This window comes from Rhipicephalus microplus, chromosome 7 (genome assembly GCF_043290135.1).
Source record: "Rhipicephalus microplus isolate Deutch F79 chromosome 7, USDA_Rmic, whole genome shotgun sequence".
NCBI lineage: Eukaryota > Metazoa > Arthropoda > Arachnida > Ixodida > Ixodidae > Rhipicephalus > Rhipicephalus microplus.
This window is the reverse complement of record NC_134706.1, coordinates 82,614,103-82,628,584: the sequence shown is the minus strand read 5'-3', so window position 1 is coordinate 82,628,584 and position 14,482 is coordinate 82,614,103. Positions and strand designations below refer to the sequence as shown.

General features: G+C 47.1%; 1 protein-coding gene across 1 annotated transcript in view; it reads right to left on the bottom strand.

Annotated features, from left to right (window-relative positions):
• Nucleotides 1–14,482, bottom strand: part of LOC119179622 (arylsulfatase B) — a 66,256-nt gene that overhangs the window by 20,262 nt on the left and 31,512 nt on the right. Inside the window, exon 4 of the mRNA XM_075868214.1 lies at nucleotides 990–1,102. Coding sequence (XP_075724329.1) covers nucleotides 990–1,102 — 113 coding nt within the window. The remainder of the gene's footprint in view (nucleotides 1–989; nucleotides 1,103–14,482) is intronic.

Below are 14,482 nucleotides of genomic sequence, written 5' to 3'. Positions count from 1 at the left end.
TCGGTACATGACACACATGTCATGATTTTCATTTTAGGGTCTGTCGCTTGTGTGCGCCATGCAATCATGTCATACCACCCCAGTTTAGCAACAACGCAACCACCCCAAGAGCTGCAGGACCATAAAGTGTAAAGCATGACATTCATGACATACATATCATGATTTTCGTGTTATGACTAGTCAAATATGTTCTTTCTACAGTCATGTTATGCCATACCAAGTTTAGTATCGATACCTTGATCGCAACGGCCAAGAGAGCTAAAAGTCGTAGGCGGCTAGATAGATAAATTGATAGATCGATACGCTCAGCGTTGCCGAAGTTCGCTAAGAAATGCTTCACATTTGAAAAAAAAGCGTTGCCGAAGTTCGCTAAGAAATGCTTCACATTTGAAAGAAAATAACAATCTATTTGGACGAAAGCGATGAAAAGTTATGCACAGAACTTGGGGAGAAAGTGTTTTTTTTAATTAATACGTATTGCCATCGGTATTGAAATTGTAAACTTGTATCACCTATGCCGTGTGTTTTCTTTACGTGTTTTTGTTCAACAAGTGCTATTTTCTTCACAGACGAAAGGAAAACAATGATCATATGGAATGGAGGCTACAATAAGACATTTCTAGAGGTGAGCAATACCGCGAGAAGTCAAGATGAACATAATAGGTGGTTGTCATTAAGACGACTGTAACAATACCGCTGATTTAAAATAGAACTTGGGAAAGACTCGTTATAACACGACAAGAACAATGACAAAACAGAGATCATGCCTGAGTGGGATCTACATAATATAATTACAATTGTGTATAAGTGGTCAGTAAGGTTTAAGACAAGAGTAAGCTGATGGTAGTGAAGACAGTCGCTATAGACTGGCAGACCTGGAGTATGACTCTTGGGTGGCTTGCAATACACGTATCTTCACAGGTGATTTGTCTGCGCACGGGCGCAAAGTTAATTGTTTGCGCTAGTGTTAAGAACTAGAAAATTCTCACCTTTCCTACTAAATGGGTCTCGTAACCAAGGTCTTGCAGGTACTGGGGCAGAATACGTATATCCAAGGGGAGTCCCCAGGGCTGGCCTATATCGACTGGGTATCCCTGAGTACCTAGGAGAAAGCAAGAAATAGAAACCTAACATGACACACGAGAGTATATTACAAAAAAACTGGAGTGCACTTGCTGCGTAGTCTTTTCCCTCTAAACAGCGATGCTCTTAGGTACTGTGGCATTTCCTTTTAGATAATTGTATGAATAGGTGTGTTTCATGTGTAGATAATGTTACTGCGCCATGCACTGTGTGTTTGATGCCAAAGTTGCCTGAAAAAGTACATTATGCCAATACCGTTGTTCTTAATGAAAATCTTGCTTGAACTTCCGCAAATTAGCGTATATAGGTCGCCTCTCTCACTAGCGTGGTAGCATTAATAAGCATGTTCTTGAGAAATTATAACCTTGTGAGCTGAAATCATATTTTTACCGTGAGCAAAATTTGACGTAAATGCGAATAAAGAAGAGTATAAAAATCTTCGGTTCCAGTGGGACTAAGGTTTCAAACCAGCCACCTGCTTGTTCTATGGCACAAAGCACAAAGGCGCGCCGCGATGCCACGTACGTCTTCTAGTATACTAACAGTGAGCCATTTAGTGTTGATGTATCATTTAGTGTTTATGGTACGCACATCATGGGGCTTCTTCAGTGGTTTGACGCAACACCCGCTAGATGGTGCGAAGAGCCGATGGTCACACTTTTAAGTGGCATCGCCTCACCATTTGGGCTTGTGAATGTGTTTCGTCGCACCTCACGCATGGATAACGAACCCGGAGGGCTTCTGCGATATGGGTTTTCTTGCAGCATGTTGTATGTCTCCACCGAGACGTGAAGCCAGCCTAGCGATTGCAAAGGTGATACAATCACGGTCTCATTATGCTGTCGCGTTACACTCATCAAAGTCAAAGTCAACCTCCAGAGTTTCCCCCATTTTCTTTCTTCTTGGTGTTGCTCGCATTTTCTTTTTGGTTTTGCTGCTTTGTGTAGGCACATAATATATATATATATATATATATATATATATATATATATATATATATATATATATATATGTATATATATATATATATATATATATATATATATATATATATATATATATGGTTTATTTCGACGTTACGCCCTAGAGTCTGGCCTTCATCAGGAATAAAGATACAGTTTGTCGGTGCTCAGCTTTATACAATCTCAAATCAGAGGGCAAGGTAAGAGGGAAAAGAAAAGAAAAAAAAGAAAAAAAAGAAAAGAAAAGAAAAGGAAAGAAAAAAAGGAAAAAGATAAAAATAATATACGGTGAACGCCCCTCGGGTGCCCCCCTTCCACTTTTCCCTCCACTCCCCCCATCTCTCTCCCCCCTCTCCCCTTCACCTTTCTGATGTCAGCGGTCTGTGTATGTTTCCGTTCACTAGCGCATTCCTCCCGATCAGACGGTCCCTCCTGGCACTGGCGGTTCGGTGTGGGGCAAAAAAGAGCTTTTCAGGAAGTCCTAAGCCTTTAACTGCTCGGGGTCCCGTAAACAATTCGTCGTACATATATATATATATATATATATATATATATATATATATATATATATATATATATATATATATATATATATATATATATATATATATATATATATATATATGTGTGTGTGTGTGTGTGTGTGTGTGTGTGTGTGTGTGTGTGTGTGTGTGTGTGTGTGACGTATGAAGTGATGGTTGGTAGAAGTTTAGAAGGAAGAAGTGGAGAATGGAATAAACATGGCGTGTGAGCCAGGCCACGTCTCCCATTCATTATAGCGTCACACAAGTCGACAGGATGAAGACCTCGCCACCACTTCATCGCCCGGCCATCATCATAGAAGACCTCAGCGAGACGCAGTGACCGAACGCGGGCCACCAAGACTACCAAGCATCATGACAGCAGCATCAGACGACCGTGACATCCCTAAGTACACCGGATCAGCGGACGATGGACCCGTACTCTACCGCTGCATCTTGATCGGAACGGGAGATGGTAACGAACTTCAGCGACTACGTCACCGGTGAGGCATTTAAATTTTACCTCACCCATATATTCGAGAACGACGAGTCATAGCAAAAAATCAAAGAGGAGATGATTACCCGTTTTAACGACTATGACCAAGACGTACTCATTGCCAACCATCTAGAGACAATCGCACCCTATCGTCAATTTCCTAAGCAGTCCCCAACCATTCTAAAGCCCAGCGCGAATCGACAACTGCCTCAATACGAAGGGGCACAGCAGTTTACTTACAGAAGGTCATGCGTGTACTAAAAAAAAAAACACAACCGTCAAGCGCGCCACCCTTCTGCGCGAAAGTTGGCATTTCCGAAGTCATCGCTTCAGCATATGACACGAGACGTTGCTCAGCCACCTGATGCCCTTCCCTCTTCGTCTCGCGTACGTGGTCCACCACCTAGGTTTTCGTCACGCGGTTCTTCATGCGCTCCTAACGCTCACCACTTGCCTTATAAGGACGCCGTATTCATGGCAGATGACCAGGTGCAAGAACCACTCGCAGCGAAAAGCAAAAAAGAAACCCCTGAAGAGCTTCCTGTCATTTGTACGGCACCGCAAACTTGCCAAAATCTGGAGTTCAAACCTAGTAATGCTATGTCACCTATGGTGCCCACATGCAGAGCTCACCAATTCATGAATCAAACAAATTCAGAAGTACATGATACATCAAACCTCGTACACAGTTGCCTTTCGGAATTGTGCGTAATGAACCACGTCACCGAAGCCTCTGAAGAGCCTGCTAGCGATGATGACGCATTACCAACTATGCCCGACAAGCAAGACACCAATTCACCAAGCATCAGCTGTCGACAGGACACGTCAAACACCGAAGGAAATGAATGCGCCATTCCGGAAGGGGCGCCACTACAGCCATCTCTTGAGCAGCCTCAGGAGAGCAAGCAAACCCAAGTTCATAAACTCATGCTACAACGAGAGAGACTGCAATGAGGGCATCGACGAACGCAAAAATCAACGGAAGCGCACTCAACCATAAAAGAACATCAGAAAATAATATCTCGAAAACAAAGACCAATTTAAGACGTCAGACACTTTCGCACAAAAAAAAGTCACCAGAGACACTCCCTGCCTCAGCTATTACACCGACTGCACCACCACAGAAAACGCCGAGAAAGACGCGGAAGCACTGCTTGCACACCGCAAGCACTCAGGTACTTCATCACTGTCTGTCAAAAGGCACGAAAGCAACAAGCTTCAGGATTGCACCAGTCGCGACGAAAAATACAACCCCGACGACATCCGAGCTGCCGATGCAACAATGCGTTCTATCCTTGCTCAGTCCCCAGAGGAGTTCAAGCAGTGTTATCAGTATCCATGTGTAGCCCGCTCTGTCCGGAACGCAACAGTCAAACTCGTCCACCAGAGTCGTCATAAAAATCACCGGACTGCTCCCTCGGCCTTGAAGATTTAGTGAGATTGTGGAACTCCGTCGGAACGTGAAACTGCGAATTTGGCCATTATTTTGTTTGTTCCGTTTTAAATTTGTTGTAGTTTGTAACCGGTGCCAGCTTTCGGGGGGAGGGGGAATTATGTGACGTATGAAGTGATGGTTGGTAGAAGTGGAGAATGGAATAAACATGGCGTATGAGCCAGATGAGCCAGGCCCCGTCTCCCATTCATCATAGCGTCATATATATATATATATACATATATATATATATATATATATATGTATATATTGCCACAGGCATTGAACGAGGTTTAGCCCTGCCAATGCGAGTATGTGCCATGGTGTGAAAGAAGAAGAAGACGGTTGGTGTGTGCTCGTGCTCTAACGTTCGGTTCGGCTCGACGTCCAGTGCTGCTCCTGTGAACAGACGTTGTGGTCGTTCTGTGATCACGTGACATTTTCTGGTGGAGGTGCTGGGTAGTGTTGTATGCACTGCAATCAGCAGCAAGGTCCCGACACTAGCCACGACTTGGAAGAACCAGCTGACCTACGGCGTAGCAGGCGACAACTAGGCCTACCTCCTGAATTCGGACCATTTCCTCAACTCGGCAGTACTATGGCTAGTGCGGGAACGCAAACCCAAGAAACATCAACGCTGCCTCCTCCGTGGTTCTTCAACGTCCCGCGTACTCCGAAGCCGTTCCACGGTGACCCTTATGAGGACGTCGATGACTGGCTCGACGACTACAACCGTTGCGGCAGCGTCAACGAGTGGAACGAGCAGCGAAAGCTTCGGTACGTCTACTTTTATCTCGAAGACTCTGCACGCACTTGGTTCGAAAACCATGAAGCCACTATGACAACCTGGCCAGAGTTTTGCAACCAGTTGCGAAATACTTTCCGAAGCTCTGACCGAAAGGAGCAAGCGGAACGACTCCTCAATTCCCGAAACCAGCGTCCGAACGAGAGTGTTGCCATGTTCGTTGAGGACATGACGCGGCTGTTCAGGCGAGCCGACTCTTCAATGACGGAAGAAAAGAAGGTGCGCCTCCTAATGCGTGGAGTGAAGGAGCAGCTGTTCGCGGGACTAGTGCGGAACCCTCCCGGCACTGTAGAGGATTTCCTTCGCGAAGCCACGACAATGGAGAGAATGCTGAGGCAGCGTTCGTACCAGTATGAACGTCCTGGCAGTTTTTCGTCAGTGTCGTCGGCCCTACAAACACCTGACGTCACGACTGTAAAAGACCTGACGGAGCTCGTGCGCAGTATTGTGCGCGAGGAGCTGCAAAAGCTGCACGTGGTGTCTTCTCCGCCCCATGTTGCTGCTTTAACGGATGTCGTTCGCGAAGAGGTCCGGCAGCTGGTGCACCCCATGACGACTCTGCGTGCAGCCGAAGTTCAACCCATGACGGCCCCGCGTCCAGCCGAAGCTCCGCTATTAACGTACGCGGAAGCACTGCGTACTCCTGCACCGGCTGTTGGCTATCCGTCCCGTCCGCCCACCCTGCAGACGGCACCGTCGTTCTACTCGGGACCACCGCAGTACGGCAACCCACCCCTTACACGGAAATCCAGTGTATGGCGTGCTCCCGACAACCGGCCTCTTTGTTATCACTGTGGTGAACCAGGTCACATCTACCGTGAGTGCGCCTACAGGCGCATGGGTCTTCCCGGCTTTCGTCCGGATGCTCGTCGACCCAGAGATGGTGAGCGGCCCCGTGCTATCGCCGAATACTTGGCAAGCCAACGATCCTCGAACTTTCCGCGTCGCCAATCCCGCTCACCATCTCCACGGCGTTCCACGTCTCCTGGCCAACAATCAACCTTTGCGGACGTCCTTGCAGGAAGATCACCTAGATCCACAAGCCCGCGCCGGGGAAACTAAGAACAGCGACCTCTGGGGGTGAGGCCGCTGTTGATCGACCGTTACAAGACCCTCCCCCGATTTGCCTGCCGACATCAAACGACATTCTTTCACCGACGTGTGCCATCGACGACAAACAGGTCTCTGCTCGTATCTCTGTTCTTCTCGACAACCACCCGCTGACCGCTCTGGTAGATACGGGTGCCGATTATTCTGTTATAAGCGCTGACCTCGCTGCACAGCTAAGAAAGGTAACGACACCTTGGGGACATGGAACCAACCTCCGGACTGCGGGAGGTCACCTATTGACACCACTAGGAATGTGCACTGCCCGCCTCCGAATTCGTGAGTCGACGTACATTGTTTCCTTCGTTGTATTGCGCGAATGCTCCCAAAACCTGATTCTCGGAATGGATTTTCTCCGCGAGCATGGAGCCATTATTAACCTTCGCGACCTGCTCATAACGTTATCCAACGACCATACAGCCCTACGAAAGGATGCAGTTGCGCCGACCACAACACTTCGAATTGCTGACGACACCATCGCACTGCCGCCGCGAGCCAGTATGTTGGTAACGGTGGAGAGCGACTGTGACAACAAGAGTAGTGGCATCGCGGAAACTAACCTCTCGGTGCTCTTGGCTCGGCAGATTTGTGTCGCGCGTGCTATCGTCAAACTGAGACATCGGCGGACTCAGCTTCTGATCACGAATTTCGGCGGCCAGTACCAACACTTAGCAAAGCGAACAGCAATCGCGAACTTTGAAGCCATCGATGACGCAGAATGTTCCACTATCGCTCCGATTGCCACTGCTGCCGAAGGTAACTCTGATATAGCCAGTACGGTTGACGTGAATTGCCAGCTATCCTGTGCGCAGCAACACCAGATACGCATGATTTTACGTACGTATAGTGATTGCTTTGCGTCCACCTCCAAAATCAAGCAGACCCCAACCGTGAAGCACCGCATTATAACGGACCCTACCGAACGACCTGTACGACAGCACGCCTACCGCGTGTCGCAAAAAGAACAAGAGGCAATACGTTTTCAAGTGAAACAGATGCTCGACGACGACGTCATCCAACCCTCGAACAGTCCATGGGCGTCACCCGTCGTACGTGTTAAAAAGAAAGACGGCACTCTTCGATTTTGCGTCGATTACCGGAAGCTCAACAAAGTGACGAAGAGAGACGTCTACCCTCTCCCACGCATAGATGATTCACTGGATCGACTTCGACATGCCCGATATTTTTCCTCAATGGATTTACGCAGCGGCTACTGGCAGATCGAGGTCGATGAACGGGACAGGGAAAAAACAGCATTCATAACTCCCGATGGCCTCTACGAATTCAAAGTGTTACCATTTGGATTGTGCTCTGCACCGGCAACGTTCCAAAGGATGATGGACACCGTCCTGTCCGGTCTGAAGTGGGAATCCTGCCTCGTGTATTTAGACGACGTCGTTGTTTTTTCCAAAACATTTGAGCAACATTTACAACGACTTCAGTCCGTCTTCGTCGCTATTCGATCCGCAGGCCTATCTCTAAAACCGGAGAAATGTCATTTCGGCTACGAAGAACTAAAGTTCCTCGGCCACCTTATCAGTCACGATGGCATTAGACCAGACCCAGAAAAGACCATGGCTGTTGCTGCATTTCCTCCACCTTCGAACAAACGGGATTTGCGCCGGTTTTTGGGTCTCTGCGCCTACTACAGGCGCTTTGTCCAGAGCTTTGCCAACATCGCTGAACCCCTTACCCGTTTAACGAAGGAGGATACTCCTTTTGTGTGGGGTCCAGAGCAGAGAGCCGCCTTTTCCCAGCTTCAGCAGTGCCTTCAGAGTGAACCCTTACTAGGGCACTTTGATGAAGATGCCACCACCGAACTTCACACTGACGCAAGCAACATCGGTCTTGGTGCAGTACTCGTCCAGTGGCAAGACGGCGCTGAACGTCCCATCGCTTATGCTAGCCGCATTTTGTCATCTGCGGAAACTAACTACTCGACCACGGAGAAGGAATGTCTTGCTGTTATTTGGGCGATAACAAAGTTCCGACCGTATCTGTATGGCCGTCCATTCAGAGTAGTTACGGACCATCATGCCCTCTGTTGGCTGGCCAATCTCAAGGACCCTTCAGGGCGCCTCGCGAGGTGGAGCTTACGCCTTCAAGAATTTGAGGTTACAGTCGTCTACAAGTCGGGCCGCAGGCACACTGATGCTGATTGCCTTTCGCGCGCACCCCTCGCGACGACATCAAGGGACGATGATACCGATGGCCATTTTCTTTGTGCAGTCAGTGAATCCGACTTGGCCCAACAACAGTGGAATGATTCAGAGATCCAACAACTTATCAAATACCTTCAAGGTCGCAGCTCGAATCCACCATCGGCATTTGCACGTTCAGGGTCATTTTGTCTCCGCAACGACATCGTCTACAAAAAGAACTTCGAACCTTATGCGACTGAGTACCTCCTCGTCGTTCCACCAGGGCTACGTGCTGACATTTTATCTGCCTGCCACAACGAGCCTTCGTCCGGCCACCTAGGATTCGCACGCACCCTTGCCCGGATTCGGACTCGCTACTACTGGCCAAAGCTCACCCAGGATGTGAAGCATTACGTTAAAACATGCAATCATTGCCAGCGCCGTAAAGCCCCACCTGTGCGCCCTGCTGGTTTATTACAGCCTGTTGCACCCCCGTCACAACCATTTGAACGAATCGGCATGGACTTGCTTGGGCCCTTCCCGAAGTCACATGATGGCAACCGTTGGATCGTAGTCGCTACTGACTATTTAACGAGGTACTGCGAAACGAAAGCCCTACAACGAGGCACCGCCAATGAGGTTGCGTATTTTTTTATCAACAACATCGTCCTCCGCCATGGAGCGCCAACAGTTCTTATCACTGACCGTGGAACAGCCTTTACAGCCCAATTGATGCAAGACGTCACGAGACTTAGTGGAACAGCTCATCGCAAAACAACCGCATACCATCCACAAACCAACGGTCTGACGGAGAGATTAAACAAGACGCTCGCTGACATGCTATCCATGTACGTCGACCGTAATCACAAGAACTGGGATGCAATTTTGCCATACGTAACGTTCGCTTACAACACTGCGGTTCAAGAGACTACGGGTTTCACTCCATTCCGGTTGCTTCACGGCCGAGAAGCAATTACGATGCTTGATGCCATGCTGTTGCCTGACACGACCGATATTACTACTGATGCGAACGACTTTATCCGGCTCGCCGACGCGGCCCGCCAGCTTGCACTCAAGCGGATCCGAAAACAACAACGAATCGACTCGCAGAGGTACAACTCCCGTCATCGCCATGTCATTTACCAACCCGGTGATCTGGTCTGGCTGTGGATACCCGTTCGCCAAAGGGGCCGCTCGGAAAAGTTACTTCACCGCTACTTCGGTCCCTATAGAGTACTACGGCGCCTCACAGATGTCAACTACGAAATTCTGCTTGAAGACACAGCTCAGCGATCTCGACGTTCCCAACAGGCCGACATTGTTCATGTGTCACGGATGAAGCCACACTACCCCCGAGCCACCTGACACTGCTTCTTCACGCGTCTTTGTGCGTGTACGCGACTACTTTAACTTTTAATCGGCATTGGTCATCGGGGTGGTACTTTTTTTTTTCGAAGGGGGGGTAGTGCCACAGGCATTGAACGAGGTTTAGCCCTGCCAATGCGAGTATGTGCCATGGTGTGAAAGAAGAAGAAGACGGTTGGTGTGTGCTCGTGCTCTAACGTTCGGTTCGGCTCGACGTCCAGTGCTGCTCCTGTGAACAGACGTTGTGGTCGTTCTGTGATCACGTGACAATATATATATATATATATATATATATATATATATATATATATATATATATATATATATATATATATATATATACATATATATATATATATATATATATATATATATATATATATATATATATGTGTGTGTGTGTGTGTGTGTGTGTGTGTGTGTGTGTGTGTGTGTGTGTGTGTGTGTGTGTGTGTGTGTGTGTGTGTGTGTGTGTTTGTGTGTGTGTGTGTGTGTGTGTGTGTGTGTGTGTGTGTGTGTGTGTGTGTGTGTGTGTGTGTGTGACATATGATATGGATGGTTTGTAGAAGCAGAAGAGGAAGAAGGCAGAATAGAATGAACATGGCGTTTGAGCAAGGCCACGTTACCCATTCATCATAGCGTCACACGAGTCGACAGGATGAAGACCTGGCAGCCCCTTCATCACTCGCACATCATCGACGAGGTTCTCCGCAAGACGCCCTGACCATAAGTTAACTACCAAACCAGTATCTAGCAGTACACATCGACCAGCATCATGTCAGAAGCATCTACTGACCTTCCCTTCCCCAAGTACACCGGAGCAGCGGACGATGGACGCGTACAAGACTGGTTCGACATGTTCGAGCTCCACGCTACCGTTGCATCTTGGTCTGAACGGGAGATGATCATAAACTTCACTGACTACATCTCAGGTGACGCATTCAAGTTTTACCTCACCCACATCTTCGAGAACGAGGAGTCTTGGAAAAAGATCAAAGAAGAAATGATCAGCCGTTTCAAAGAATACGATGAAGACCTGTCCATACCTCGTCAGGTGAAGGCTTTTCAACTCAACCATCACAGTTACGCGAAGTCTTCCCGCAGAAAGCGTATTTCCCAAACAGGACTTGAGAGTAAATATTCCACCATTATACCATCATATGACTCATCCGAATACACTTCACGCATTACAGCATCAACTATGGACTTGCACGTCACAGCAGATAAGGTAATGCCACCGTATGCTGATAGTAATGTAGACCATTTTGCCAAAAGACTGAACTTACAGTTAGATTTTTCACGGACGATCAAATCGCCGTTTCCAATGTGTTTACGGCACCATAACACCCCAGGTGTTACTGAACAATCCGAATCACTTGTTGCTTCGTGTCGCACACATGTCCCACACGGCTTCGGACGCGCGACGGCATTTACGCATGACGAATTAGTAAATCCGCATGAAACCAAACCAGACAACGAATGTTCACAGAAATCTCATTTGTTCAATGCATTCAGCTCAGCAGTTCCACAAAGACAGAAGCATTCACACTCAGCATCTTGTGAAGAAAAAAGTTCTGCAGAAGCGTGGAGTGTTCATCAATCACAAGATCGAAGCGACGTGAATCTATAGTATACAACCTCACTGACTATAATGAAAAGAAAACCACATGTGCGACTTCTGATGACATAAGTACTCTTCAGGCAACCAATGAACGGTTTATAAATACAGAAAATTCAAGTGCGCGAAACCCGCCACATTGTTTTGCGCCGAAAACAGTTGCATTGGTTGGCATCGTAAAAGCCTGCGGAGAACTCGCTAAGAATCCTGGCGCACCACGATCAATGTCGAACCACAAGCGAGTTGAAGAAACGAAGAAATTACAAGGTCAACGTATACTTCAACATTGTCAACGATGGAAAAAAAACGTCATTCAGTGCACTATTAAGACTTAAAGAACATTGCAAAAAGGTCCATCGTCGTGGATACATTCTCCACCAAAGATCAAGAATGTGCCTTCAATCAAAACATCTGCTACATCGCCATAGAAAAATATCCAAAAGCTACAAAAGCACCCCTTGTACTTGGCAGAAACACAGGCAGCGCCCAATCAACCACGATCAACGCGCACGCAAGCTGCCTGCGCGGCCTGTGCCACGACGAAAACTTCGATGCCTGCGATATCAGAACTGTCGATTCTGCAAGGTGTTTGAACCTCCTTTGTTCTTCACAAGAATGCCGGCTGCGATTTCCGCTATTTTCACGTGCAAAGCATTATTGTGTTATCCAGGACACAACCATCAGCGTCGCCCGCCAGATCTCTTATTGATATCATCGGACTGCTGCACTCTCGCCTCAAGTCTTAGCCACGAAGACGACAACGCGTGCATTTTAAAACTTGTGAAACTACCTCTTTATTTTGACATTTGTGACTTCTAAACCATTCCTTGTTTACTTTTTTCTTGTTTGTAAGTTGTTACTCATGCCTTCTTTCGGGGAGAGGGGGAATCATGTGACATATGATGGTATGGATGGTTTGTAGAAGCAGAAGAGGAAGAAGGCAGAATAGAATAAACATGGCGTATGAGCCAGGCCATGTTACCTATTCATCATAGCGTCACACACACACACACACACACACACACACACACACACACACACACACACACACACACATACACACATATATATATGTATATATATATATATATATGTATATATATATATATATATATGTGTGTGTGTGTGTGTGTGTGTGTGTGTGTGTGTGTGTGTGTGTGTGTGTGTGTGTGTGTGTGTGTGTGTGTGTGTGTGTGTGTGTGTGTGTGTGTGTGTGTGTGTGTGTGTGTGTGTGTGTGTGTGTGTGTGTGTGTGTGTGTGTGTGTGTGTGTGTGTGTGTGTGTGTGTGTGTGTGTTAACTAAATAGGTGACAGTCGTTCGCAACGGTACAGCCAGAAAGCCAGAACAAGATGAGAACATAACAGGAGTGCAAACCTATAAAAAAACTAGGAAAGCTTCGTGATATATGTAGGGTGCGCCTGTGAGTTATAGCCAGTGTTTTAAAATATACCGCCATAGTGAAGAATGACGTGATCAAAGCAGGCGTTGCTGACCACTGCCTAAAGTGAGCAATGCAATTTTTTGTGTTCTGAATAACTGCTTCAATAGGCCACCTGTCTAACTTTTGAAACAAAAAAGCTGGGCGAACGATTCGAAGAAAGTTGTAGATCGTGTAGCCAGACGTCAGACTAGACAGCTCCGAGCGTTCTATTCAATATATTCGCGTTTCTTTATTTACTACAGATGCATGTGAAACGAAAGAAAATGGCCACATGTCTGCCTGCAAATATCGTCGAAAGTCGGTAGTCTTCTGTGTGGAGGCACTGCGTCAAATAGGGACGCCATCTGATAATAAAGTCGGGGAACCAACTCTTGTGTGGAACGCACAGCCACTGGTAGGTTTCAGCAACCTTTCATCTGAGCGGAGCCTACAAAACACCCGCTTTTTCGTGCGTTGTCACTGCAGCGTAAGAAACACTGGGGTCTTTATATTACGTATTTATGCACCTTTAGTAAAGAAATGGACCACCTAATACTTACATATTCATGTTGCACCCCGCATATGGGTAATATTTGCTTCTTGATCGACCATGTTCTTAAGAATGAACACAGCCACCAGGTCAAAATGGTGGGGCGTTGATCAAGGGCCTAAACTCTCGCTGGGTGGCTGAATCGGGGGACAGACCGACTGTTTCTTTATCTTCATTCTCTCTCCTGTTTTTCTGTCGCGACCTTTGGCCTTTATATCGTTTCTTGTGTCCATTTTTTTCTTTCTCTCTCTTCCTATTGCTTTCCCAGTCTTTTCATCTGATTCTTTCTTCCCTTTTGTTCTTTCTTCATAATAGTTCGAAAAAATATTATAGTAGCTACCCACTCAGAAAACACCGTCACACCCTTCCCCTAAGGCAAACGCCATGAGCCCCTAGCCTCTTACACACTTTTCCAAAGCTCCAAACACCCGTTTTCAGCAGCGAGAACCAAGAGTAGCCGGGTTCATGGGAGCACTAACATGCGACCATTCAGGCGCACCCTAAGCTCCAGCACATTGAGACTTTCAAGCCTGTTATGGCTAATGCTATAAAGATAGCCATCGAAGTAACACGCCCTACTGAGGGGAACTGCAGCGTCACCGTCAAGGGCACAACGAAAGGGTTGACTGAATGTATTTCCTCATCGATGTCTACATAGACAGCCTTCTTCTTGACATTTAAACAATTGAGGCATGGTCGCAAGTATCAAGGCTGTGGAACGTGTACGAGCAAATCCGGTTTTTGTACTAGTTGCTTGGACAGTGGTGGCATGCCGTGTGCACAGTACGCAATTGTTTTGCACCGACTACTGATGCACTTTTTGCAGGAGAACCAGACACTTTTATAACGTAAGCACAAGAACACTGACACAGACGTCGTGGACTCTGTAGAGCAATCAAAATAAAAGCAAGTCAGTGCTACCCCAAAGTCGATAATGGTGAAGTGAAAAGCCGAGAGAAGAGTCGAATGACACGTAAGTAAA